This window comes from Marmota marmota, unplaced genomic scaffold (assembly GCF_001458135.2).
Source record: "Marmota marmota marmota unplaced genomic scaffold, marMar, whole genome shotgun sequence".
Lineage (NCBI taxonomy): Eukaryota > Metazoa > Chordata > Mammalia > Rodentia > Sciuridae > Marmota > Marmota marmota.
The window spans coordinates 5,162,613-5,188,718 of record NW_025999895.1 but is presented as its reverse complement, the minus strand read 5'-3'; the positions used below and the strand labels follow the sequence as shown (position 1 = coordinate 5,188,718).

The 26,106-nt window shown below is 42.3% G+C and overlaps 1 protein-coding gene across 4 annotated transcripts; it reads right to left on the bottom strand.

Moving 5' to 3' along the window:
* Positions 1-97: 97 nt before the first annotated feature.
* Positions 98-25,976, bottom strand: Srp68 (signal recognition particle 68). Of its 4 annotated transcripts, XM_048797827.1 has the most exons (12): positions 25,815-25,975; positions 24,019-24,214; positions 23,011-23,093; positions 22,688-22,797; positions 21,882-21,964; positions 20,616-20,756; positions 13,901-13,999; positions 10,161-10,225; positions 6,019-6,175; positions 5,169-5,263; positions 3,991-4,120; positions 2,353-2,547 (listed from the first exon to the last, which is right to left on the bottom strand). In XM_048797827.1, the coding sequence occupies exons 1-12, from the start codon at positions 25,874-25,876 to the stop codon at positions 2,488-2,490; spliced, it is 1,281 nt and encodes a 426-aa protein (XP_048653784.1). In that variant the 5' UTR covers positions 25,877-25,975; the 3' UTR covers positions 2,353-2,487. The 4 variants fall into 4 exon arrangements, with proteins under 4 accessions (XP_048653786.1, XP_048653784.1, XP_048653785.1 ...); XM_048797829.1 differs by lacking the exons at positions 21,882-21,964; positions 22,688-22,797; positions 23,011-23,093; positions 24,019-24,214; positions 25,815-25,975 and adding exons at positions 98-1,240; positions 1,676-1,728 and having other exon boundaries at positions 2,353-2,428; positions 13,901-14,027; positions 20,616-20,754; XM_048797828.1 differs by lacking the exons at positions 2,353-2,547; positions 3,991-4,120; positions 5,169-5,263; positions 6,019-6,175; positions 10,161-10,225 and adding an exon at positions 12,507-13,661 and having other exon boundaries at positions 25,815-25,976.
* Between the last annotated feature and the right edge of the window lie 130 nt (positions 25,977-26,106).

Here is a 26,106-nt window from a genome sequence, read left to right as displayed (position 1 = left end):
GCACCACACATGAGCTGCTATTTCTTGGGTGGGTTTTCTTTGCTGTGAGACAAGTGAGATTCGACTTCCAAAGGGACTCAGAGGTGTCAGATATAGCTCATGTTTAAATCACTTTTATTCCTTCTTTCTTACATTGCTTTTTTGGTGTCTATTATTGATGCCACAGTAAAAATAAAAAAGGATGACTAAGGAGAGAAGTAAAAGGGTAAAGAAGGAGACTGATTTAAAATGTGATGGCATTTGAAATTACAGACTGGGAACTCTTCTTAAAAATGGTGCTTCTAACAGGTCCGAATCTGGCATGGACTATATACCCAGCTGCCAGAAGCCAGGACGCACTCAACCTCACAGGCTCATTCAACCAGGGCCCCGAGGAGAGCTGGGCTGGATGTGAGGGAGGGCATGTAAAAAATGGGCACAGTCGCCATCATATTTGCCTTTTAATATAAGATTTGGTTTCGTCATTTCTGAATGTAACGTATTTCTTCTAAAAATAGAGCTCTCTGCTTGTTCTGAAACTTTATGTTTACTTGGAGGTGAAGGGGATAAGGCTGACCATAACTCTGGGGTGACACTGCCAATGCTTCACAGTCATCAACAAACCTCAAGGATTCTGGATGCTCACAGCAAGGATGAGTTCATTTCAGATCCATGGTACTGAAGAAACATGACCTAACATTTCAAGGCCCCACCCATCCTTGTGTGGAACCCTGACTGTATTACTGACCAAAGGTAAACAATCATGGCTCACAGGGGACCAGACAACAGAGGTCCCCTAGGAGGTACAGAGACAGAGCAACCCTGACACATGGCCAAAGAGGGAAGGGTGCCCTTGCAACATGGGTTAAGAACGTAAGTGCACAAACACACAAGACATAGGAAGGCAGGGCTGAGCATGCTGAGCTCCACCCTGGGCCAATATAGACCTGGATTTAATACCATGGAACTTGCTGGGACTTTCTCACAACAGATTTAGAGTCAGAATCTCCCCTGCCTCCAAAGAAGAGCCTGGTTAGCTCCTGAATCCAAAGATGCCCTTGATGTATCCAGTGAGGCCACTCTTGGTCTTCTGCTCCAACTTGTCCTCAAGGGGTGGGAAGGCCACGTGGTTGAGGGCCAGGTCAAAGAACAAAGGCTTGCAAGGAATGGGCTGGAATCCCGGTGGAAAGTGCACAAGGTTGGCTTGCTTGGTGACGAGGGAAGGGTCCAGGCAGAAGGTCTCAAACCGTTCAACCAGAGGCTGGAGGTCAAATCAAAGGTGTTAATCACAGAAGAGCCCCCTGCGGGACTTCACTATGCTCTGGGCACCCAGTTCACTACTTTCCATTCCCATGGTCATTCTCTCTTTCCATTCCCACAATCTCCGGATGGAGCATTACCACAGCCCTATACTCTAGGTCAGTCAATGACACCAACGGGTTACAGGTCTACTGAAGTTCAGGTCAAAGCTCTCCAAAGCTGCACAGCAACAACTTCCTCTGTGTTCTCCCCTAGGGCAATTCAGACACCCAACTACCCAGGCAACTCACAGGCCTCAGAACAAGAGAATGGTGGGGTGGGGTGGGGGAGAATAAATAGAGGATTTCTCTAGAAAGGAAGGGCCTTCTGCTATACATTTACTCATTCCAAGGGAGTTATTAATCCTCCAGTTCCTCAGGAACCACAGCCAGCTTACCTTATTGTCCCTGACTTGGGAGGAAGTCTCTGTTTGATGGGAGTCATTTGCATCTGAAAGTATCACAGAGATTCAATAAGAAAAGAGAAGTCTTTTCAAGCGGGACTTCTAAATCCAAGAGCAAGGGTAGACAGCATGTAGGGAGTTAGCCATCTCCCTTCTGGGTCCAAATTCTGCCAAGAATTGATATAAAGGAATGATTATTCCCAGATCTATTGTGGTTGGCCTTGCCACAGCTGGATGCAAGATGGTGAGGGGGAGAAAGGACAGTATGACAGTGTTCCTCTAAGTCCCTTTGTATAGTTCAGTGCCTAATGTGGCAAAAGAAAAGACCCCAGTCAGGCAGGGTGGTACACATCCATAATCCCAGCTAATTATGAGGCTGAGGCAGAAGATTTACCCCAAATTCAAGGACAGCCTGAGCAATGTAGTAAGACCTGTCTCAAGTATACAAAGGGGCAAGGGTATAGCATGCCCCTGGGTTCAATCTCCAGTACCACAAACAAAAAAGGAAGGAAAGCCTGGGAAAAATAAATGCTTAAACAAACTAATGCAACAACCCTTTTCCACATTAGGCTTAAAATAGTGGCTAGTGTAGGGAGGGTGTGGGGGAGAAGAGGAGGGACAGGAAAGGGAACTCTGGGGACAGAGTAGCCCAGACAAGGCAAGTGGCTCACCCAGGATGGCTGCAGCCTGCAGGGAGCACTTCTCTGACCGCACTTGGGTGATGAGCTCTTGCACGTCAGGCAGGTCCTGCAATGATTCCGAGAAGGCGCGCTCAGGAGCGGGCCGGGCCGGAGCGGCACACCACACTAACCTGGGTTATGCGATCCCACTGGGATTCTCATAGGATTGGGGCTTTTAAAATGGTTCTATTTAAAACAAAAACAAAAACAAAACTGGCCTGTTTCAAGAGGGAAAAGCTATGCCATTGCTTCAGTAACGATGCCTGAAATAGTAATGGTAATATTAATAAAGTGACCATGCACAAAATGTCCCATGTGCCAGCACTGTTCTAAACCGTCCACCTAGGTGTTGAATCAATGTTCTGGATCAATTAGGATCATTTGTACCTCCACTTGGCAGGTGAAAATCCTGCAGCGTGGAGATGTCGAAGACTGTGGCAGCCGCAGCCTGGGGAGCAGAGCAGGTGCTCAGAATCAAAGCCACTACATCTCCCCACTTTTAGGACAGTGATACCTTGCTCTTGGCCTCAGAATTACTTGGCATAGTGGTAATGATCTGACAAGGTCTGGCCACTACATAATCCTTCCTGCCTCCATTCTCTGACACTTCCCCCAAACCATTCAGCATATAAGGTCAGGTGGATATTTATACAACAGCTCATTCTTTTCTCCAGAGATGAATGATCCATACTGCTTTGTGGCTTTGTCCCCAAATGACATCCCACTGTAGTGATGCTGCCACTATCCATACCCCTCTTCTGCCCCACCTCCATCCCTCCTTCCTATTCCCTTGTCTGTACACCATGCCTCTCTTTTGTGGTGCTGGGGATCAAAGCCAGGGTCTCATACATGCTCAACATGTGCTCTGCCCTTGAGTCCTAGTCCCAACCCTCTGTCTTTGCAAGATTCCCACATATGGGTCTTCAGGCTACTATAAAGCCACATGCTCTCTAAAGGCCAAAACCAGGAGGACATTTTTCCTCCTGGGGCCTGGTGTCCCAGGCACAAAGCAGCAGCTCTCAAATGCTGACTGTGACTCCATGAATGACAGTAAAACTAATTTTCTTTTCAACAGTCTCTACTCTAAAACACACATAGATTCCTTGGCCCAGCCAATGTTTAAAAAGCTATGTCTCCTCACAGCAGTCTACAAGATTATGTAGCTAGGTGGTACTCGCCAATCAGTGAGATCAAGCAAGCTGTGGAGTCTTTCAGGCTGTATTTCAGATGGGTACTTTCTAAGCATGACTGGACACCCACATTGCCTAGGGTCCAGTCAAAACACAGACTCTTGACTCTTAAGGTCAGGGCTGGGGCCCATGAGTCTGCAATTCTAACCAGCTCCCCATGCTACTGGGCTTGGACATACTCTGTACAAGAAGGCCTTGCCAGTGGTTCTCAACTTCACTGCACATTAGAATCACTGAGAGGCTTTCGAAAGTACATGTTCACTCTCTGGTGGTCAAGGACAGGGACCCAGACACCCATCTTTTACTCAGCCTACAGCTCAAGGGGGACCAGGAATCCAGCCTGGGAAGCACCCTGCAGGCATGCCCCCAGAGGGGCCCCTGCACCATCTCACCACCTGACCTCCTGGACTTGGGAGACAAGGAGCAGTTGATAGCTCACCTTTAAGCTGTTCCTGAAGGTTCCAGCATCTGAATTCACTTCATTTGCATATTTCAGGACTCTATCGTATAGAACGAGGGCTTCGCTCCACTTCTTCACCAACACGTAGGACTGAGCAATGAAAAAACACCTGTTGGGGAGGGAAAAAGAGCCACAGTATTCTAAAGCAATAGTTGCCCAAGAGCAAAGCTTTCCATGCAGTTTAGGCTTACTTCAAACTTGGAAACAGAATTTTAAATTCAGGATCACCACCTTGGAACCCCCCACAACAATGGTCAGGTTTGCTTGGCTAAGGTACAGGTCCTTCCCAGCAATCAGAGATGACCACCTAGGTTCAATACATAGCCCGTCTTTCGCTTACTAGCGCACTCTGCAAACACAGGACAGCTCCCCAAAAGAGGATGGTGGCAGCCTCGGATAGGCAGGAGGAAACACTTGTCTGGCAGAAATATAAATCCCACTGGCCAGCTGGGCCCCGTGGCACACACCTGTAATCCCAGCAGCTTGGAAGGCTGAGATAGGAGGATTGTGAGTTCAAAGCAGCCTCAGAGAGGTGCTAAGCAACTCAGTGAGACACTGTCTCTAAATAAATTACAAAATAGGGCTGGGGATGCAGCTCAGCAGGTGAGTGCCCCCTAGTTCAATCCCTGGTACCCCATCTCCCCCAAAAAATCGCACTTGCCACTCTCTGCAATGACTCATCTCTGTTCATATTGTCCTTTTTTTGTGATTCTGGAGATTGAATCCAGAGGTACTCTAACACTGAGCTACATCTGCAGTCTTTTTAAAAAGTGTATTCATGGGAGCTGGGGTTGTGGCTCAGTAATAGAGCACTTGCCTGGCTTGTGCGAGGCACTGGGTTGGATTCTCAGCACCACATATAAATAAGTGAACAAAATAAAGGCCCACCCAACATCTAAAAAAAAAAAAAAAAAGTTGTATTCTAAGACACGGACTTGCTAAATTGCTGAGGCTAGCCTCAAATTTGCCATTCACCTGCCTCCCAGTCCCTCGAGTTGCTGGGATTAGAGGTGTGTGCCACCTGTTTCATCTGTTTTTTTTTTTTCAAAAACCCTAGTAGGTAACAACTCCATCTACTATGGGGTAGGCCATGGCCAAAAACTTATAGAACCACTGTGAGGCATAAGACAGCCCTGCTGTCCTTCTCAGGATGTTACCTATATGCCTTGAACACCAGGGTCTTCAGGCCTATCTCTTTCTGGAAGGCTCTGTCTTCCTCCAAGCCAGGAAGCTGTAATAATTCCACCAGATTCTGTATAACAGATGAAAAAAGAAAATGAGAAGACCTCAGAACAAGTTCTTGTCAGAGACCTTATAAGAAGAGATAAGGGCAGAAAAAAAGTCTGTGATCAAAATGATGAGCAAAGTCTGTGAGGGCAATAGTTGCATCTGGTGTCCCCTGGCCCCCTCTAAGACACCAAGTTTACCAATCAATTCATATCTCACCCACCTTCAGAGACTTCTTGGACTGGAAGGGATCTTCCAGCTCTGAACTTTTATTTCGGAGTGACCCACGCATTTGGCAGCTATACAGATACCTTGTGTGTGTGTATGCATGTATAGCAATCTTACTAGCTAACAAACTCCCAGTGGGCTGAGACAGTAGGAACTCAGGTCTCCAGAGCGTCTGGTAGAATATCTTTTTATTTACTTATTTTTTGAGACAGTCTCACTATGCTGTCCAGGCTGGTCTCAAACCCATGGGCTCAAGTGATCCTCCAGCCTCAGCCTCCCAAGCAGCTGGGACTACAGGTGTACCACTGCTGCAGAGAGAATATCTTACATAGGGAAGTTAATACCTGTTAATACCTGTGGGCTTATGAGTCTCTCCACTTCAACACACTGAAGTATGGGGCTCACAGACCACTAAAATGAGCCAAGATCTTTGTCTTTCATCCATTTACTAAATGTTCCTTGGTGCCATGGCCCTTCTGTATGCAAACTTAAGTCACTGGTGTCCAACACAGGCAGAAGGCAGTCCTTGCCTTCCTGGTCCCCAAGGGTCACCTGAAGAATGATGTCGTAGAGCCGGATCAGGTCTTGGGGCCGGGGAGAGCGCTTGCTGTCGTCTTCTGGCTGCTGCTGCAACAGAGCCTTCTGCAGGCCTTTGGCCATGTTCTCATTACGCCTGATTGCCGTCGACAGCTTGATGTAAGTTAGGTAGCTGGAATGGACCATGTGTCAGCTCAGATCATACTTAGAGAAGCTCTATGAGTTGGGACTATAAGTTAGGACTGACCTAGGGGACATGTGAAGTAAGGGTGTGTCACACATCAGGGCTATCTGATCTGGGCTTCAGGCTCACAGGGCCTCTTAATTGAGCAGCTATTCAGTGGCAAATTTGTAGGGAACCTGAATGAGATCTTATCACAAAATTTTATTTCAGATTAAATTAGGTCCTCTGTATATTTTTTGAGTCACACAGCTCTTGGCTTCAGAGGCTGTTACTAGTCTCTAAGAAGGTCCATGGGTGGAAGCCAGTTTCTGGAACAAAGACTTGCCTATGCAGGTGTGTGCATGCACAACTGCCCCCATTCCTCAATGACCTTCTTCGAGACAGTCTCTCTAGATGGTTGTGCTCACTAGCCACGTGGATATAAGAAGACATGTAATACTTATTTTAGGTTGGAGTAAAAACATGGTGAGTGTTTAAGAATTCAGCACTCTCAAACCTTACCTTACTCGGCTAGAGGCCATTTCTTGAGAGGATGCAAAAGAGGCCTGAGGTCAGGGACATAGGCCAGTGGAGGTCAAGAACTTCATAATGTCCATGAGGACTAAGAGACTATAAAGTACAAGTGTGAACCCCAGGCCCTCTCTACTCAGCTTCCGGAACAAGAACGGCCAGATATATTCCAGGGATCAGACCAGCCCAAGAGAAAACCCTGTAAGATTCTTAGGGGGTTTTTTCCATAGAAAAGAAGAGCCAAACACCTAAGTAAGGACCATGCCCAAGCAGCCCCGTGCACACACACACAGCAACCCCACCTGAGAAGCCCCCTCCTTCCACTGGAGTGGGGAGCAAGATCAGTAGACATTAAGAAAAACCTCTAATAAGAAAGAGGAGGCCAAACTCCAAAGGGAAAACAAGCAACCTGGAAGAACCAGATTTTGCTGGGAACAAAAATCTCATAAACTATTCAACAACAACAAAGATAAAAGAATACAAATAAGCTTTTAGATGGCATAAAAACTGGGAAAGCCATGCTGGGGATGTAGTTAGTGGTGGTGTGCACACAAAGCAGGCAAGACTAGGGCTACACTGGAAGGTTGAAAAATGACTCATCAAGAAGTAGCAAGTACACATGTCATTTAGAGAGATAAGGAGGTGAATACCAAAAGACTTTATTTCATGAACAAAATTAAGAACAGCTGCTTCCAAGAAATGGTTGAGAAGGTCATGAGATAAATTTCCTAAAAAGCTTTGCAGAAAACTCAGACTGCCAAAAGCTATTATACACAAAATGATACGAGCCACCTGATTTCTGGTTCATCTGTTTTTCCTCAAATCTGGCCTTCCCATCATGGAAATCCATGACACTGAAACTAGCTAATCTGAAGGTGAAAGAATGGACCCAAGGTTTCCAAACTTCCTCAGCACTGGTAAAGGTTTTGGAGAGTCTTTTCAAGGTCAGAAGGTCAGAGCAACTCTGGATGCCTCTTCAGTGACTATAAGTGGTCACCAAGACTCAAGGAGCCACATCTTTCTCCTCAGGCTCTTGAAACAGATAACATCTCAGGGCCTCTCTCACTTAGTATTCTATGTATCTGAGTCATCTGGCAGTCAATATGACATTCACATAATACCAAATACCTAAAAATGGATACCGAGTGTAAAGTATACTGATTTTTGTTTTCTGGTTTTTTTTTTTTTGCAGCACTGAGGATGGACTTCAGGGTCCTGTGTGTGCTAGCCAAGTGCTCTATTGCTGTGCTACATCCACAGCCCTTTTTTTTTTCTTTTAAAATAAAAACAAAATCACAAGGGACTAGGTATGTGGCTCAGTAACAGAGTGCCTGCCTAGTGTGTGCGAGGCCCAGGGTTACAGCAACAAACACAAGGATTAAAAAAAGAAGAAGATGGGCAAGGGAAATGGTAGGTTTATCATCTAAGTTATAAGCAGTGGCTAAGAAATAAACTTTCAAGGTCAAATGGAAAAGTCTGATGAGAAGTAGTTTTCAGAGGTAATATTTCTCCCCAGAATGTTAGCGGAAAAAAAAAAAAAGGTCACTCTTCTTTCCTCTGTAAAACAAAATAACCTATAACCTATGTTTATTCTTTTTGAATGACCTCATGTGCTCTGCCACTGAGCTATACCTGCAGCCCTACCCCATATTTAAAAAAAAATGAAAACCAGGAATGGAGGTGTAGCTCCCAGGTAAAGCACTTGCCTAATGTGGGTGGAGCCCTAGGTTCATCCCCTATACCACACCCCCCCACACACACACACACCAAACTGACAAAAGTGATTTTAAAATCACAAAGAAAATGGTCAAGACACGCCCAGGGAAATACCTGGTGATGGGAACTTCCTCTACTAGCTTTCAGGACTTAATGTGAAGTTACAGTAATTCACTGCACCAATGAAGTAAAGACCAGTAGGTCAATGAAGCGGAACGCAGTGGAGGGTGTCCACAAGAGGAAAATGTACCGCAGAGCATGAAGAAAGGGTGGAGTGCTCAGTAAGCTGTACTAGAATAACCCATTATCCTGATGCAAAAAAGTGAAGCAGACTCCTACCTTACACAAAAATAACTACAGATGGAATAAAACTTGAGGAGAAATTAAACATGAAAGGGACAACTTTAAAATGTTCAGAACACAAAGGTGAATAAAAATCAGAGCTTGGCACTAGGAAGGAGAGTGGTTAGCTCTAGAAGAAGGGGAGGAATAAGCTGGGGGGGACACAGGGAGCTTTGAAATTATGAATCGTGCTCTACCTTCTAAGCTTACATTATATAATACAAAGCAGAATACAAACCATTTTTTTTTTTTTAGTTCTGGGGACTGAACCCAGGGGTACTCTACCACTGAGTGATATGCTCAGACTTTTTTTTTTTTAAGTTGTTGATAGACCTTTATTTGTTTACTTACTTATTTTTATTTATATGGTGCTGAGAACCAAACCCAATGCCTCACACATGATTTGTCACAACCCCAGCCCATGCCAAGACCTTTTTTTTTAAAAAAAGTTTTTATTTAGAGACAGGGTCATGCTTAGAGTTGCTGAGGCTGAACTTGAATTTGTGATCCTCCTGCCTCAGCCTCCCAAGTCACTGGGATTATAGGTGTGTGTCACTGTACCCAACTGCAGTACGTATACTATTATATGATAAAATGTACTTATATGCAGTAATGTTACTTGTTACATATTAATAAATTATATATACATATACATTTTATACACACACACACACAACTTTTTTTTTTTTTTTTTTGCATCACTAGAGATTCAACCACTGAGTCACACCAGCAGGCCTTTTAATATTTTATTTAGAGACAGGGTCGCACTGAGTTGCTTAGGGCCTTGCTAAGTTGCTGAGGCTGGTTTTGAACTCTTGATCCCTCTGCTTTAGCCTCTTGAGCCACTGCAATTACAGATGTGCACCACTGTGCCCAACTTCTTCCCCTTTTCAATTTTTATTTTAAGATAGGGTCTAAGTTGCCCAAACTTGCAACTTGTCTAAGCCTCTCAAGTAGCTGGGATTACAAATGTGTGCCATCATGCTACCAAGAAATTAAAAATTAAAATGTATGCTGGGCAGAGTGGCGCATGCCTGTAATCCCAGCAATTTGAGAGGTTGAGGCAGGAAGATCACAAGTTTGAGGCCAGCCTGAGTAACTAAGCAAGACCCTGTCTCAAAATAAAAAGCACCAGGGATGTAGGTCAGTGTTAAAGCACACCTAGGTTTAATCTCCAGTATTGCAAAAACAAAAACAAAATAAAATAAAATGTGCACAAACATTTATACTCTTTTGTTCGAATAGATATATTTTACAACAATAATAGTAGAAAAATTCACAGTATAGCTCAATGCTTATAGAGTGCTTGCTTCACATGAACAAGGCCCAGGGTTTGATCATATCCACTGCAAAAAATAAACTCACACACATATTTGAAAATTAGAAAAAGTAAAATAACCCTTACCTGTGCAGGTACTGGAGGTTAGATACCTTTCCTGACTCCCCATCAAGGGTGTAATCTCTCTGTTTCTGCAGAAGGTGAAAAAGGTAAAAAAGTAAAACTCCTATCTGTGGGTCTGAACACCTCCTTCAGAGGTGTGGTTCTCAAAATCCCCTGAATACACAGACTAGTGTTTGGGGGGTCCTCAACTATTAAAAGATTTGGTAACATATTATAGCATACCACTGTCATCTAAAACTGGGCCTTGACTAACAGAATTCAGAATACTGACCAGTTGAGGCTCCCTGCCCCATTCTCCCAGAATCTTACCCCAAGTATTAAAAAAAGACAGTCTGCAATTTCCCTTTAGGGTTTGTGCCTCATACCCAAGCTTTAATCCTGTGCTGTGTGCTCTTTAGAGCTTGCCTTTTCTGGATGGCTGAATAATGGCCCCCTTAAGACCTGTATCCTAACCTCCAGAATTTGTGACGATGTCACCTCATAAAGTAGAAGAGACACTGCGGATGTGATTAAATTAAGGGCTTCTGGGCTTATCCTGGATCATTCAAATAAGCCCAACCTAACCACAGGATCCTTAGAAGAAGCAGCTCCAGAAGGGTCAGAGTTAGAGAAGGTATAGGAACTGAAGAAGAGGGAAGAGGAAAGAAGATGTTCAGCTGATAGCTTTGAAGATGGAGGAATGCAGATGGCTTCTAGAAGCCAGGAAATGCATTCTCTGGAATACTGGGAATGGATTCTCCCCAGATTCCTCTATAGTTTCCAACAGGAAAGCAGCACTGAAAAGCCACTTCAGATTCTGACCTCCCAAAGTGTAAGATAATAAATACGTTATTTTAAGCCACTGAATGTGGTAATATTACCACAAATGCAGCTTTGTTTTGCCACATTTGTTCCATTCTATGAGGTATCCCCCCAACCCCTGTGCATTCAACCCCTGTGAGTGAGGTAGGCTGGACTCCATAGGACCCTCTGTTGAGGTCCTATGGAGTCCAGCCTACCTGAGGACTACTTGAGGGTGAAGGGAAACGTACTGTAATGACAGCTTAATGGCAGAAGGAAGCAAATGACTACTTGGAGTAAGCAGTGATTTAATTGAGCAAACCAAGCAACTCAAAAACCATTTTTAAAAATATTTATTTAATGGTAGATGAACACAATTTTTATGTGGTGCTGAGGATTGAACCCAGTGCCTCACACGCAAGGCAAGCACCCCACCGCTGAGCCACAGCTCCAGAACCATCCCCAGAACCAAAAAAAAAGATGGCAAATTTGTTATCTTTTCCCACAATAGAAATCCAATACATTTTGAGAAAGAAGTAATGTTAGCTAGGTGTGGGGTACACACCCATAATCCCAGCTACTTGGGAGACTGGGGAAGGGAGGCTGCAAGTTCAAGGTCAGTTTAGGCAACCTAGTAAGACCCCATCTCAAAATAAAATAAAATGAGCTGGGGATGTAGCTCAGTGCTTGCCTGGTATGTGTAAGATCCTGGGCTTAATCCCCAGTACCACAGAAAAATAAAAAAAGTAAAAATAGGGGCTGGGATTGTGGCTCAGTGGTAGAGCGCTTGCCTAGCATGGGCGGGACCTGGGTTTGATCCTCAGAACTACATAAAAATAAAAGACATTGTGTTGTGTCCATCTACACCTAAGAAAAAATAAATATTAAAAAAAAAAAAGTAAAAATAAAGGGGTGGGGGTGTAGCTCAGTGGTAGAACATGTGCTGAGCATGCATAAGGCCCTGGGTTCAATACCTACCACCAAAATAAATAAGTAAATAATAAAAACGAAATAGGCAATATTTGATTGACTACCATAGAGAAATTACAGCTGGAATAATTACAAATATAGAAAATGTGGGCTAAAGTTGTGGCTCAGTGGTAGAATACTTGCCTAGCATATGTGAGGCACTGGGTTTGATTCTCAGCACCGCATATAAAGAAATGAATACAATAAAGGTCCACCAACATCTAAAAAAATAAAAGAAATATAGAAAATGCAGAGATTTTTGTGGGTTAGAATGGTAGAGGCATACTTCTGAGACGGTAGGCTATGAGGTGAACCTCAAGAAATAGGTGGCATTTGGATAGGTAGAAAGGGAGAGGTAAGAGCATCCAGGAGTGAGAAGTAAAAGGAGACTCAAGAGTATGGAAAACACTCAGCTGGGAGTGGCACAATAAGACCAAGTGCAGCAGCTGGAGACAGCAGAGCGCAAGACAGAAGCAGGCTGGGGGAGCAGCTTAAGGAACCTGCCCTAGGTGTGCCACACGGTAGTCTTGAAAGTGGGTGGGTACTCAAGACCAAGAAGCGTAGGTACAGAGGAAATAAGAACTTCTAGTCACGTTTATCTCTGTTTTGAAATGTTACTTTAATGAATTTTGTATATTACAAATCAGAAGAATAAAAAGGTATATAATTCATAAATAAACACATCAGAGGTACATGTTCAATTACAGGGCACATTATCATAAAAATAAGTTTGGAGACCACTGATCAAGACCTAGGGAAGGGCTGGGGATGTGGCTCAAGCGGTAATGCAGTCGCCTGGCATGCTCGGGGCACAGGGTTCGATCCTCAGCACCACATAAAGATAAAATAAAAAATGTTGTGTCCACTGAAAACTGAAAAATAAATATTAAAAAATTCTCTCTCTCTGTCTCTCTCTCTCTTCTCTCTTAAAAAAAAAAAAAAAAGACCTAGGGAAAAATCATCGGACTATTTTATAATTAGACAGTGGAATGAGCTTTAGAAAGATTCAAGCAATTAAGAGATCTTTATAGTATAGGTATACAATGAAAGGCTATAATTAAAAGCTGGGTACAGTGGCCCATGCTAGTAATCCCTGCTACCTGAGAAGCTGAGGCAAGAGGATCAGAAGTTTGGGGCCAGCCTTAGCAACTTAGTGAGACCCTGTCTCAAAATAAAAAATCAAAAGGCTGAAGATGTAGCTCAGTGGTAAGGTACTCACATAGCATACTTAAAGCCCAAGGTTCGATCCCCAGCACTGCAAGACCAAAACAAAAACAGGTGGAAGCAACAACAGGTGAGAGGCACTACATAGGGATAGCAAGTGGGCTTGGTGACAGGGAGGTTTCTACCCAGAAAGCTGAATGCATCACAGTGACATTATTAGGAAAAGGGAACACAGAGAAGTATGCCTGGAGGTAAGAATTTTGAGATCAACCTTGGCAACATGTACACATGTACATTGCCTTTTTTTTTTTTTTGGGGGGGGGTTTATTGTACTGTCAGTATTATAAAATTTGTTTTGGTTTTGTTAGCTTTTTTTAAAATAATTTTATTTGTAGATGGACACAATACCTTTATTTTGTTTATTTAGTTTTATGTGGTGCTGGGGATCGAACCCAGGACCTCACACATGCTAGGCAAATTCTCCACTACTGAGCTACAACCCCAGCCCCTGGTTTTGTAATTTTGTAGCATTATAGATAAAGTTGTGTTTGTACTTTGTTCTGTAGAATGAAGAAAATTCATTGAATAAACCTAGAATTAAAATGGAAAAAAAAATTGAGATCACAGGATGAAACCATTAGGAAGAAAAGTATAAAAAGAAATGAATTTTTTCAACCTGATGGAGCCCAGAGGCCCTTGATGTTTGTCAGCTGACCACTTTGCCTAAAAAAGCCCAGTGGCTGAGGCAGTATACGCTGAGATCTCTGGGAACCCCCTAAGGACAGGACAGATTGAGAGGACCCCAGCGGCAGGTCAGCTGATGGTCCTACCTGATCTGGCTTGAGCTCTTCCCTCACGGCCTGGATGGCGTCACGACACTCGCTGAGCATGGATTCAAACAGCCGTTCCTTGGTTCCTTCGCTTTCAGCCTAAACAGAGGCAGAGAGGAGCGAGAGACTGTTCTGAATGAACTTCAGTATTCCATGGGGAGGAGGGCATCACGGTGCTTTGACCCTGCACCCCCCCACACACACATCTGTCCAAATCAGAGATGCTGTTAATTGTCCCTCTCCCAGGGTTTCATCCCAGCCTTGTCCATTATTCACATAGAAATGGGAATCATATTTTCAAAGTGAAGGTAATGAGAAAGCCATCTGTATGGCTGATCTGGATCTGCCAAGCAGCAGGTCTACACATTTCCTCAGTCACAGAACTTTCCTCTGCTGTCCTCCAATGCTTCAACCTTGTTCAGGATCAGCACCTGGAACCTCTAGAGAAGCTATGGCTTACTCACACCAAGGCACAGCACACCAGAAATCTCCTTCCAGAAAAAAATGGCAAGCTCTATTGGACGACAATAGAACTACCCTTTACAAAAGTAATCCAATGTGTAAATTCTGACTTTCTTTTAGATCCAAGCAAGTGATAAACATTACTAATCAATATCTAATCAAAAGCATTTCTCCTAAATATCATAATGAGTTCTCTTTCCCACAGACATTCTGTACTCTGATATTGCATGTGGTCTATTTTGAGAACAACTTTTTGAGCAGACAAAGTGGAAAAGAATGAGATGACAGTCTTTAACAAGTACTGGGTGTCACCTTCTGCTTCACAGCTGGGAGAAGTGAAAAAAATGATTCACTAACTGAACATCTGCCAAACCACATTATCGTCCTAAAGAATCTGACTGAGCGGGTGGGAATGGATGGAAGGCAGAAAGGAGCTGAACTTGTGTTACTGGCAGACCTGCTGTGAAATTAAAACATCAACATTCCATTATTGTACTTGACTTTCCATCTGAAAAAATGTCTTAACATTTAAGTGACCTCTAAGGAAGCACAAAGAAAGGCTGGTTGGAAGGAACTTAAAGAAAATTTTCTTTTCTTCTCTTAAGAACTCTTATGATTTTCCTAGTTTCCAGTGTGAAAAAAAAAAAAAGTCTCCCCTGTAAATTACCCAATCTAAAGCAAACATTCTTTTCCACCTATGGGTTACTTGGGTTTCCCACTCTTCACTAAGGGGAACAAACTAGGGGCACAGGCCTGTAACTCTAAGCAGACATGGGTCCATGTTCACTACAACAGGACTCTCAGCAACAATGAAGTGCTTTCTCTGAACCATCCAATGCAGTGGCATCCTTACATGTTGCTTCTGAGCACTTGAGATTTTTATTAGTTTGAATGGAACTAGATGCCGGGTGTGGTGGTGTATATCTCCCAATGACTTGGGAGGCTGAGGCAGGAGGATCACAAGTTCGAGGCCAGTCTCAGCATCTTAGTGAGACCCTTTCTCAGATTTAAAAACAAAATAAAAAAGTCTAGTGGTAAAGCGCCACTGGGTTCAACCCCAGTATAAATAAATAAACAAGTGGAACTAGCCATATATGTTGAGTGGCCACTGTACTAGATGGTGCTGCTCTAGAGAAATACACTTTACCCAACAAGTTAGCAAGATTCTTTAATTTGCTGGCCAAAATTTGTAAAAGTACAAATCCTATGGAATAGTGGTGCTGTCTAGTACTTAACAAATAGGATAAGATATTGTGAGCACCTTGATGGGCGTCAGAATCCAAACAGCCAACCACACAGGAGCCAGAGCCACATTATCAGCAGGGAGAATGAACCTCTGCACTAGTTTGAATAAAATGCACTCTAACAAATATGCCACCAACACTCATTTTCAGATGGGTATAGATCAGCAATTCAGGCAATGGGTGCATAGGCAAAAGAACAAATTTCATTTTTCCAGCTACATAAGATCTGTCTCCAATCCCTCTGGTAGGGTACAGCTTAAGCTTGAAAATAAAAGCTAGGCACTGTGGCACATGCCTATAAACCCAGCAACACAGGAGACTGAAATAAAAGGATCACAAGTTTAAGGCCAGCCTCAGCAATTCTGTGAGGTTCTGAACAACTTAGGGAGATCCTGTCTAAAAAAATGGGAGGGGAGATGGCTCAGTGGTAAAGTGCCCCTGAGTTCAATCCCCAGTACAAAAGAAAAAGCTAGGATGTTAAACCTCTTCACTGCCATGTATTGCCCTTATTTGCTAGGACAGTAAATCTATGTAGCAAGGAGTTGAACACGAACCTCCCCAACACTTCACAAAATTCGAAGCCCCACTAGAAATTTTACAAAAGTCTTAACAATAATGAAGGATAAAGCACATCTACATGGGGCTGGGGTTGTGGCTCAGTGGCAGAGCGCTTGCCTCACACTTGTGAGGCACTGGGTTCAATCCTCAGCACCACATAAAAATGAATAAACAAAATAAAGATATCACATTCGTCTATAATGAAAAAAAAAATAATAAAGCACATCTACAGGGGAAGACTAATGGGGCTGGGGTTGTGGCTTAGAGGTAGAGCTTTTGCCTGGCATGCATGAGGCACTGCGTTCAATCCTTAGCACCACATAAAAATAAAATAAAGATATTGTGTCCACCTATAGCTAAAAAATAAACATTTAAAAAAATAAAGGGGAATATGTAAGTTATGTTTTCCTTTTGACACCCACAGCTCAGTGACTCAGAGACCACTAATCTCTCAGTAGAACTTGTCATGATTCTTCCTGGCCAGAGTAAAATGTCTCCAAAAGGAAGTCTTTAATATATCTATCTAGCTGCTTACACTTTATTATAGAATTTATACTTGAGGCCAAGATCACTCCTGAAAGGACAATGAAACAAGACACACCTCTCAACATGCAGGGGCAGGATGCCCCACCTACACACCAGCTTGTCATGTGGTAAGCCCAACCAACAAGGACATGTTCTTAAACACAAGTGGCAAACTCCCTGCATTAGAATTTGGGAAAAGGCTGGACCTTTTCCCCAGGGGGCGCCTATGAAATGGAGACATCTTAAGTCCAGAAGTAATGTGTTACTTACTAGTTCAAAAAATTAAAACACTCTAGCTTCCTTTTTATAAAATGTGAAACATCCAGGATGAGCTGTCTACAGCCTCAGGTTCACGTCTAAGGCAGTGTCTTCAGGCTGATAGGCATGGAGCAAACTGCTGCTATGTGCCCTGCTATTAACGACAGCTTTCCAGATTGTTTTCACTTGTCTATAGAAATTGCTGGAAGATGATGGTGTGACTAAGGCATTCAGGGCAAGCCTGGCCACATTCCCACCACACCCCTAGGAGAACTGTGGGGACAGGAACCAGGCTTCATCCAGCCCAGGGAGGAAATAAAATATCTGGAAATCTATTAAAGAAGGGGACAAATCTCACCAGAGAATGGATTTTCTTTTTTAAAGAAAAGGACAAATAGTCTCCCTTCCACTAAAACATCAAAAATTAGCCAGAACTTAAAGAATTATTAAACATACCAGTACTTAAAACTGCTCTCTCCCCCAAAAGAGTTGACTAAGAATAACCTCACAATGTAACCACCAGTGACCATTCAGGAGAGACCAAGTATTAAGAAATAAGTGCAATATAGAAATAAGTACAAAGTTTGACAATATTAAGGATGAAGACTTAATGCTCGGCTAAAGAGATTAAGGATTTGAAACTGGATTCTGACAGCTAACTTAACTCTCGGCAAGTGCTCTACCACTGAGCGCTTCTGGTTAACTCTCTGCCCAAGTCTTTTCAGTCTAATATTTTACCTATCTGAATTATTTTTTCCTTCCATGCTTTTCAATAAATTGGTAGTTACAGTATTCAATTTAGGGCTTCTAAACTCTTGCGTTCCAATTCCTAGTAAGTGGCAGACATATATCAATATGAGCTGGGATAAGAGACATTGAAGTTAAGAGTATAGAGAAAAACTCAACACAAAATTGAGAACTGGCCAGGCACCCGTTACATTCAGCCAAATAATCTGACAGCGGCACCAAGAGGGCAAATAGTTCTTCCTGAGATTACCCTCGATTACCCAAAGAGGGCTTTCCCATATTAATAACCCACAGATCATTCAACAGTCAACCAGCCAAGGAGCTGGACATGTAAAGATTTAGCAGGACTTTATTTTATTTTATTTTTACTTAAATTATTTTACTTACTGGCTTGATTTGGCATATGTGTAATACAGGGCATTAGGTATTTAACTGTTTTTAATGTTAGAATCTTACTAGAATGTCCTGGAGTTAGTACACACTTTTCTTCATCTATGTTTTTTAGATCTACACTATTTAAAGGTCTCCAATACTTAGAAGTGACTCTAAGCTTTTGTAAAATCCTTAAAAACCAGAGATAATTTTATACACCATAACTAGCACATCAACCAGGCACCTAATAGGAGACAACCATTCTGTCACTAAACACATTTAAATGACAAGAGAATACTTTATTATGAACTTTATGCCAGGGCTGGGGCTGTGGCTCAGTGGTCAATGGTAGAGCACTTGCCAAGCATTGCCTAGCACTTGTGAGGCACTGGGATCAATCCTCAGCACCACATAAAAATAAATAAATAAAATAAAAGTAGGTATTGTATCCACCTACAACTAAAAAAAAAGGCATAAAAAAATCTTTACGCCAACAAATTTAACTATTTCCATTAAATTAATAAATTCCCTTTTCTTTTTTAAATAAAACTCTTCCATATAGATAAAACATAAAACAGAGCTGGGTGAGATGGTGCACACCTGTGATCCCAGCTACCCAGGAGGCTATGGCAGGAAGATTTCAAGTTCAAGGACAGCCTCAGCAACTTAGCGAGACCCTGTCTCAAAAATAAAATAAAGGATTGGGATGAGTTCAGTGATAGAGTGTCCCTGGGTTCAACCCCCAGTACTACAAAAATAAAAGAAAGAAAATTACTTAAATGTTAGTTTTTCTTATCCTTTATTCAATACATTTCTAAGGTGCTGCCTCCATATAATGTGCCTCTATGGACCTCCACCTCAAACTCCCAGCCAGAATTCCTGAGTGCCCTGTTGCCTGGTACAGAACTGTCTGTCTTCTCCCAGCATTTGAAACTGTACCTAATTAATTCATTTACACAATTAAAACTATTGCTACCAGAGCCCTAGTCCAGAGCAGGTACCACCACCACCAGAGCAGGTAAAATGCCCATGAAATGCTCTCAAAAAAAGTCCCTTAGTCTTTTTTTTTTTTTTAATATTTATTTTTCAGTAGTAGTTGGACACAATATCTTTATTTTATTTATGTGGTGCTGAGGATCAAACCCAGGGCCTTGCACGTGCTAGGTGAGTGCTCTACCGCTGAGCCACAACCCAGCCCCCCTTCTTTTTAAAATATCTTTATTTTGGGCTGGGGATGTGGCTCGGGCGGTGGCGTGCTTGCCTGGCATGCATGCGGCCCGGGTTCGACCCTCAGCACCACATACTAACGGGGATGTTGTGTCCGCCAAAAACTAAAAAATAAATATTGGAATTCTCTCTCTCTCTAAAAAAAAATAAATAAAAATAAAATATCTTTATTTTATTTACTTTTATATGGTTCTGAGGATCCAACCCAGTGCCTTACAAGTGTTAAGCAAGCACTCTACCACTGAGCTACAACCCCAGCCCCTCTTTAGTCTTTTTGTATACGTGTATGTGTAGTGCTGGGGATGGAACCCAGGGCCTTATGCATACGAGGCAAGCACTCTTCCGACTGAACTATATCCCAAGCCCTCCTTAATCTTTTAGTTTAAGAAAAAATTAACTTTCTAGTAACGTTCTAGTGTCCTTTAAGCAAATGAAAGGGAAATGGGAGAGGCAATGACCAGTACGAATTCTTCAACTGCTCAATGTTGTTCCAACCCAAAGTAGCCATTTTGGAGTAAGTCAAAAAGTTTGAATGTATAACACAACTTGTCAACACAATTAGCAAAACACCCCTCTATACCCTACACCCAGCGGAACTGAGAAGTCTTAGAAATGCCACTGGTCCCTGGAAAGGCCAGTCAGCAGCTATTGTTTTTAAGGATGTCCTTCACCTCACATGGAGAAGGAACTCTAAAATGTGCCTCAGTCACTGTCCACCTCCTGTCACCAGGACCACCAGAGTCTCTTTATCTGTAGGACGCATCTGGTTGCTCACAGCCACACACATGCAAATACGTCAGGCATGCAGCTTAAGCACAGTTCTGCATGAATCTTACATGTATTCCCCACACGAGACAGGACATTCAGATTTAATAAGGTGCTCCTGAAAAAGCCCCAGAATGAGAGATGAACCTTGGGGCAGGGAGTCGAGATCAACAGGTCAGAGGGAAGGCAGGGATTCAGTCTTACACTGCTGCACCACCTGCTAGGCCCCTTTCTTCAAGCAGCCTTCTAAAACTCCCATTTTTATGTGGATGACTGTCATCGCAATCTCTTTGCTTTCTAACCATAACGGCCCTATAAAGTTGTGTTTTCAAAATAATTTTATTCAAGAGGGTGCATCTCCTGTCTTACCAAATACCCAAAGGCATTAAATACCCAAAGGCATTAAATACCCAAAGACATTAAATACCCAAAGGCATTAAGGTAAATTTTTGTTTTGTGAGAAATGAGCACCAACAAACCACCATGTCTTGAACACTTGAGGACAACCTCCCACATGCACAGAAGAAAGCATAACTGAGTAAGGACTCCCTCCTTACCTGGGCAATGGCTGCTTCATTATCTGCCAATCCCAACAAAAAGATCCTCACTTTGTCGATCTTCACGGGAACCGTCCTCCCTCTCCATTCCACTTCACTCATGGTAGCTGCCTGCTTGGCTCGAGTCTGCGTGATCAATGCCTGGAAAACAGTAAATAGTTAAAAGCTTAGACAACGAAAAAAAGAAATCTACTGTCTCTTTCTATAATCAACATATCATACTCCTTATATAGTAGAGTACATAAAATTTTTGCTTAGATTCCTTTCTAATATCATATATAATTAGCTTATAAAAAGTCAAATATATTTTTTCCAATCTTTGACATTTCTTACTTTTTCTATGAATCTACATTGCTTGCTTAGAAAATAAATAAAATGAAATACAGTATTTAAGTAAAGAACTTTTTTGTTAAAAATGTAGACAGGGGCTGGGATTGTGGCTTAGCGGTAGAGTGCTTGCTTAGCACAGGCGGGACCCAGGTTCGATCCTCAGCACCACATAAAAATAAAGGCATTTGTGTTGTGTCCATCTACACCTAAAAAATAAATATTTAAAAAAAAAAATGTAGACAGGGCTGGGGTTGTCGCTCAGTGGTAGGACACTTGCCTAGAACATGTGAGGCACTGGGTTCGATCCTGAGAACCACATAAAAATAAATAAAATAAAGTCATGTCCATCTATAACCAAAAAAAAATTTTTTTTAAATATATAGGGGGCTGGGGATATAGCTCAGTTGGTAGAGTGCTTACTTCACATGTACAAAGCCCTGGGTTCAATCCCCAGAACCAAAAAAATAGATAGATAGATAGACAGACAGATACAATTTAGGTGTGGTAGCAGCATCAACCTGTAATCCTGACTACTCCGGAGGATGAAGCAGGAGGATCACAAGTTTTTGTTTAATATTTGTTAGTTGTTGATGTACCTTTATTATTTATTTATATATGGTGCTAAGGATCAAACTAAGTGCCTCACACATGCTAGGCAAGTGCTCTGCCACTGAGCCATAACCCCAGCCCCGGAGGATCACAAGTTTAAGGCCAGTCCAGAAACTCAGTGAGACCCTGTCTCAAAATAAAAAAAGGGCTGGGGATATAGCTCAGTTGTGCAGCACCACTGGGTTCCCTACCCAGTACCACAAAAAACAAAATTAAAAAAAAAATAGATATAAACATGCATATATTAATAGCAACTATCCCTGGGGGATGGAATTATGAATTTCTTTCAAACCAAAGTTTTTCAAAAAAATGTACATACTAGATTACCTCCAGTTTTTCAGCCAGGAGACCCTCAGTGCCCCCAGACCTCAATCTCATCTGCATGAGTTCATTGATGGCTGACTGGTCCCCTGAGAGAGAATCAGAGAAAGGAGAAAATCCTTAAGGGTCTGGTCTGTTTTCTTAAGAACCACTCAGTGCAGCTCACATTTACAGAGCTCTTTCCACTCCACAAGCACATGGTAGCAAGTCCACAGTATGATCTATTTTCTGAAGATAAGGCCTTTTGCAAAGAATGAACTTAACTGGAGCAGCGAAAACACTCTGGCAGATCCATGTACCTTAACTTTAAAAATCTATCCAAATCCACAGTGTACAATATCACAAATGAACCTTAATGTAAACTATGGATTATCAGAGATTATGATGTATCAATGTAGGTTCATCAATTGTAACAAATATACCACTCTGGTGGGGGACAATGATAAGAGGGGAGGTCATGCAAGTATGGGGTGAGGGGATAAATGAAAATTTCTGTACCTTTCTCTCAATATTGCTATGAACCTAAAATTGCTCTAAAAATGTTAAAAAAAAAAAAACCTTGGCTAGAGAATTAAGCTTGCTCTTGGGGAGTTAAAGAAGGTGGCAGGATGGTAAGAGAAGCCAAGGAACTGCCTTCTGTAATGCTGAGCAGGGCCGATTTTGACATCTCAACTTTTGTCATGGATCAAAGCTCAGGCCAAGCATGGAAGCAAGGGAAGGGGTAAAAAGTTAAATAAACACTCCAGGCTCTCAAAAGAACTCCCAGCAAGTCCCCTACAAATGTTAGATGCACTGCCTCATTCCCTGCTCACCAATATTGTATGCACAGTAGCGGATGTTGGGGGAGATCTCTTCCACACGTTGGTTATACAGCACAGCCTGCTCCTCTGTGAAAGCGCTGGCGAGCTTCTCATAGATAGTTCTGCAAGCAAAAAAAAAAAAGGCCAGATTTACAGCAGCATTATTTTAAGAAAATAAAGAAAAAGGTGTCTAAGACCAAAAAATGGTCCTTAGAAACTTTTTCCAACTGCCAGAACTAGTGTGTTCTAAGGATAAAAGAAAATAATCAACATTTCCACAGCTTGAATTTGACCTTTAATCAAAACTTCAACAGTCTTTGGACCAGAAGACTCACTTGCATTTGTTAAAAGCCTCAATGGCGGCTTTCCATTCCTGATGTTCAAAGCGCAACATTCCTGAAAGGTAAGCCGTGTAAGCCTGCAGACGAATGGAGAAAGATGAACTGCTTCAATACCAAAGAACTGGCACTTTAGCCTAACTCTGATATCAAGAGTGTGGAGGTCAATGTTGAGTGCAGTGGTTCATGCCTATACACCCAGCAACTTGGGAAGTTAAGGCAGGAGGATCTCAAGTTCAAGGTTAACCTCAGCAACTTAGCGAGGCCCTAAGCAACTTAGCGAGACCCTGCTCAAAATAAAAAATAAAAAGGGCTAGGGATGTGGCTTAGTGATTAAGAGCCCCTGGGTTCAATCTCTAGTACCAAAAAAGAAAATTGTGGGGAGGCTAAGGTGAGAGTGGTGACTCATGCCTGTAGCCCCAGCAACTCAGGAGGCAGAGGCAGGAGGATCACAAATCCAAGTCCAGCCTTGGCAATTTATCAAGATCCTGTCTCAAAATAAAAAGGGCTGGGGATTTTGCTCAGTAGAGTGTTTGCCTAACAAGCCTGAGGCTCTGGGTTTTATCCCCAGTAAAACAAAACAAAACAACACGTTAAATATAACCTTACAATTTCTGTCATGTTTTTAAAAAATTTTCATTACCAAAACAACTTATTTTGTGAACTTTCCCAGGTAGAAGATGTGAGCTTTCCATCTACACACCAAAAGCACCATGACCTTTCTTCTAAAGTTAAAGCTAATTATAAAAACCCAAGAGCTTGAAAACAGAGGTATAATTTCACTTTTTATTATTTACTATTATTTTTCTTGATACTGGAGACTGAACCCAAGACCTTACACATGCTAAGCATGTCCTAACTCCAGGCCAAGTTTCAGAAAGGACTTTTCCTCTTCTATCAATTCATAAGGTAGCAAACTCTCTTCTGTTTAGCTACAGATTATTTTTTTAAGGCCACATCTCTAATCTCCACAGTAAAACAACACTGGATTGTTAAGACATTAACCTGAGCCTCTAACTTGGTCTTGGCATCCACACGATTGCTCTCGCACAGGCGTTCCAATTCCTCTGCATGTTTCACGGCTTTGCGAAGGCGAGATAGCAAGTGAAACCGTTTTCGAGGTTCAGTGTTGGCTTCCTGTTTGAGCTGCATGGCATAGCTCCAGGCTCTTTCAGCATCCATCAGAACCAGAAGCAAATATCTAGACCAGAGAGAGGTGAGAAAGCTGAATAACGAAGGCCAGGACATTTAGACTTAGTACAGTCCCTGGGGCACAGCTTCCCACTTCGGGGTTCTTCTCTACTCAGAATCTCATTTCCTTCCTTCTCTCACAATATCAGCCTTGACTCCCAAATCAGCATTTACCTCAACTCAGGCTCCACCTCAAATTTCTAATCACCTGCTAGGCACATCTAATTGGAACTCCTGACCTCTCCCTCCTAAATTCTGTCAAACAGTGGTAGTCCAGGCATCTGATCTGGCTTCATCTTTGAATCAATACCTCCTTCATCCCAGTCCAGTTAGAAACTAAGTCCTCAAGAGGCAGTACTGAAGTGGTGATGAATGAAGGCTCCTGAGAACAGATTGGAATCCCAGTGCCTTCACTAGCTGTGTGACTTGAGCAAAGTACTAATTATTCTGTGTCTCACTTTCCCATGTAGTCATATACACAAGACCCTTAGACCAGAGAGCACTTCTTAAGTGCTCAATAAGCTAACTCCTTTATTACTATCCTGGGTGAATCTTTCTTCAAATTACTGTCTTAATCTTCTTTAAACTTAGAAAAACTAAGTCTCTCCAAAATAAAGAATCCTGCTATCCTAAGAGAGTCATATTTCATTACCTAATTTCTGACTCTAAATGGACCTCATGAGATCTAATCATTCAGTCCTGCACAACCCATCACTCTCTCTACACTCCAGTTTTCTGACTATGCCCTCTACACAAGACTCCTAGACTCTGCACTGTTAGAGTAGGAACTAACATCTGTCTGAGCTTTCCCTCCTTTCCCTCTTCTATATACAACAAGGCATCTAGCTTATACCAGACCACTGGCGAGCACATGGGTTTTTTTGTAAATGCCCCCACAGTACATACTTTAGGATTTGCAGGCCATGATCCCTGTCACTACTACTCTGCTGTTGTAACACAAAAGTAAGCTATAAACAATAAAATGATTTGGTATGCCTGTGTTCCAGTAAAACTTTATTTACACAAACAAGTAGCAAGAAAATGATATAGCCCTAACTGAAGTTTGAGGAACTGACGTGGAGACATTCAATACACGTTGCTTGACAGACCGATTTTTCACCAAATGTGAAGTATCAGTGTACTCAGTGTGGAAACAGACATTACTGAAGTGATTCTGTGATAATTTACACACAGCTAAATTTAAGATATATTGATTTAAGTGTTAGACATTGAAATATGCATTCTACAATCTTATCTAATAATTGATTCCTTTTTTTCCCCTGAAACAATGGGGATTGACCCAGGTCCTTACACATACTAAGCATGCACTCCACCACTAAGCCACACCCTCAGCCCGAAAATAACTGACTGGATTCTAATGACTAACTTTAACATTTACCATCCTAACACAGTTCCTGAACAAGCTACTGAATCTCTGAGCCTCAGTTTCCTCACTTTAGAATACAGGAATAGTATAAAATGCACATCCCACAGAGCTGCTGAGTCACATGAGATAATTAAAAGGTTTGAGATAATGTCTGGCACACTGTAACTATTCAATAGATCTATTAGCAAGATGTACTGAGTGCCTTGCACTCAGCAGTCAATACCTATTATCAGTCAGAAGATCTTCAGTTACTTTTTTCCCTGTGAATTTGTGTCTGTTGCCCATCTTAAAATTGAGTGTTTTCCGGAGACGTCTTTGTCTGCGGGAACAGTAGCCCCTGTAAGAAAATATAAGCAAAACTCTTTCAGCCAAGCTGGTGGTGCTTTGGATAAGATATTCTATATTAAGGTTGGAGGTTTAGGATATTCCACTTAAAGCGACTACAGATGTGACATATCAGCTGGCAATTACTGAAAAACTTAAAAACAAGTAAGGCAGTATGACTGGAACTGTAA

Bases quoted from the DNA above. Each gene is read 5' to 3' on its own strand.
- Srp68 (XM_048797827.1), bottom strand. From the start codon at position 25,876: ATGGGCAACAGACACAAATTCACAGGGAAAAAAGTAACTGAAGATCTT. The intron at 14,000-20,615 runs GTAAGGAGGGAG...GCCTCTGTTTAG, and splicing joins ATGAAGCAGCCATTGCCCAG to GCTGAAAGCGAAGGAACCAA. The intron at 5,264-6,018 runs GTGACCCTTGGG...TCTGTTATACAG, and splicing joins TCTACGACATCATTCTTCAG to AATCTGGTGGAATTATTACA.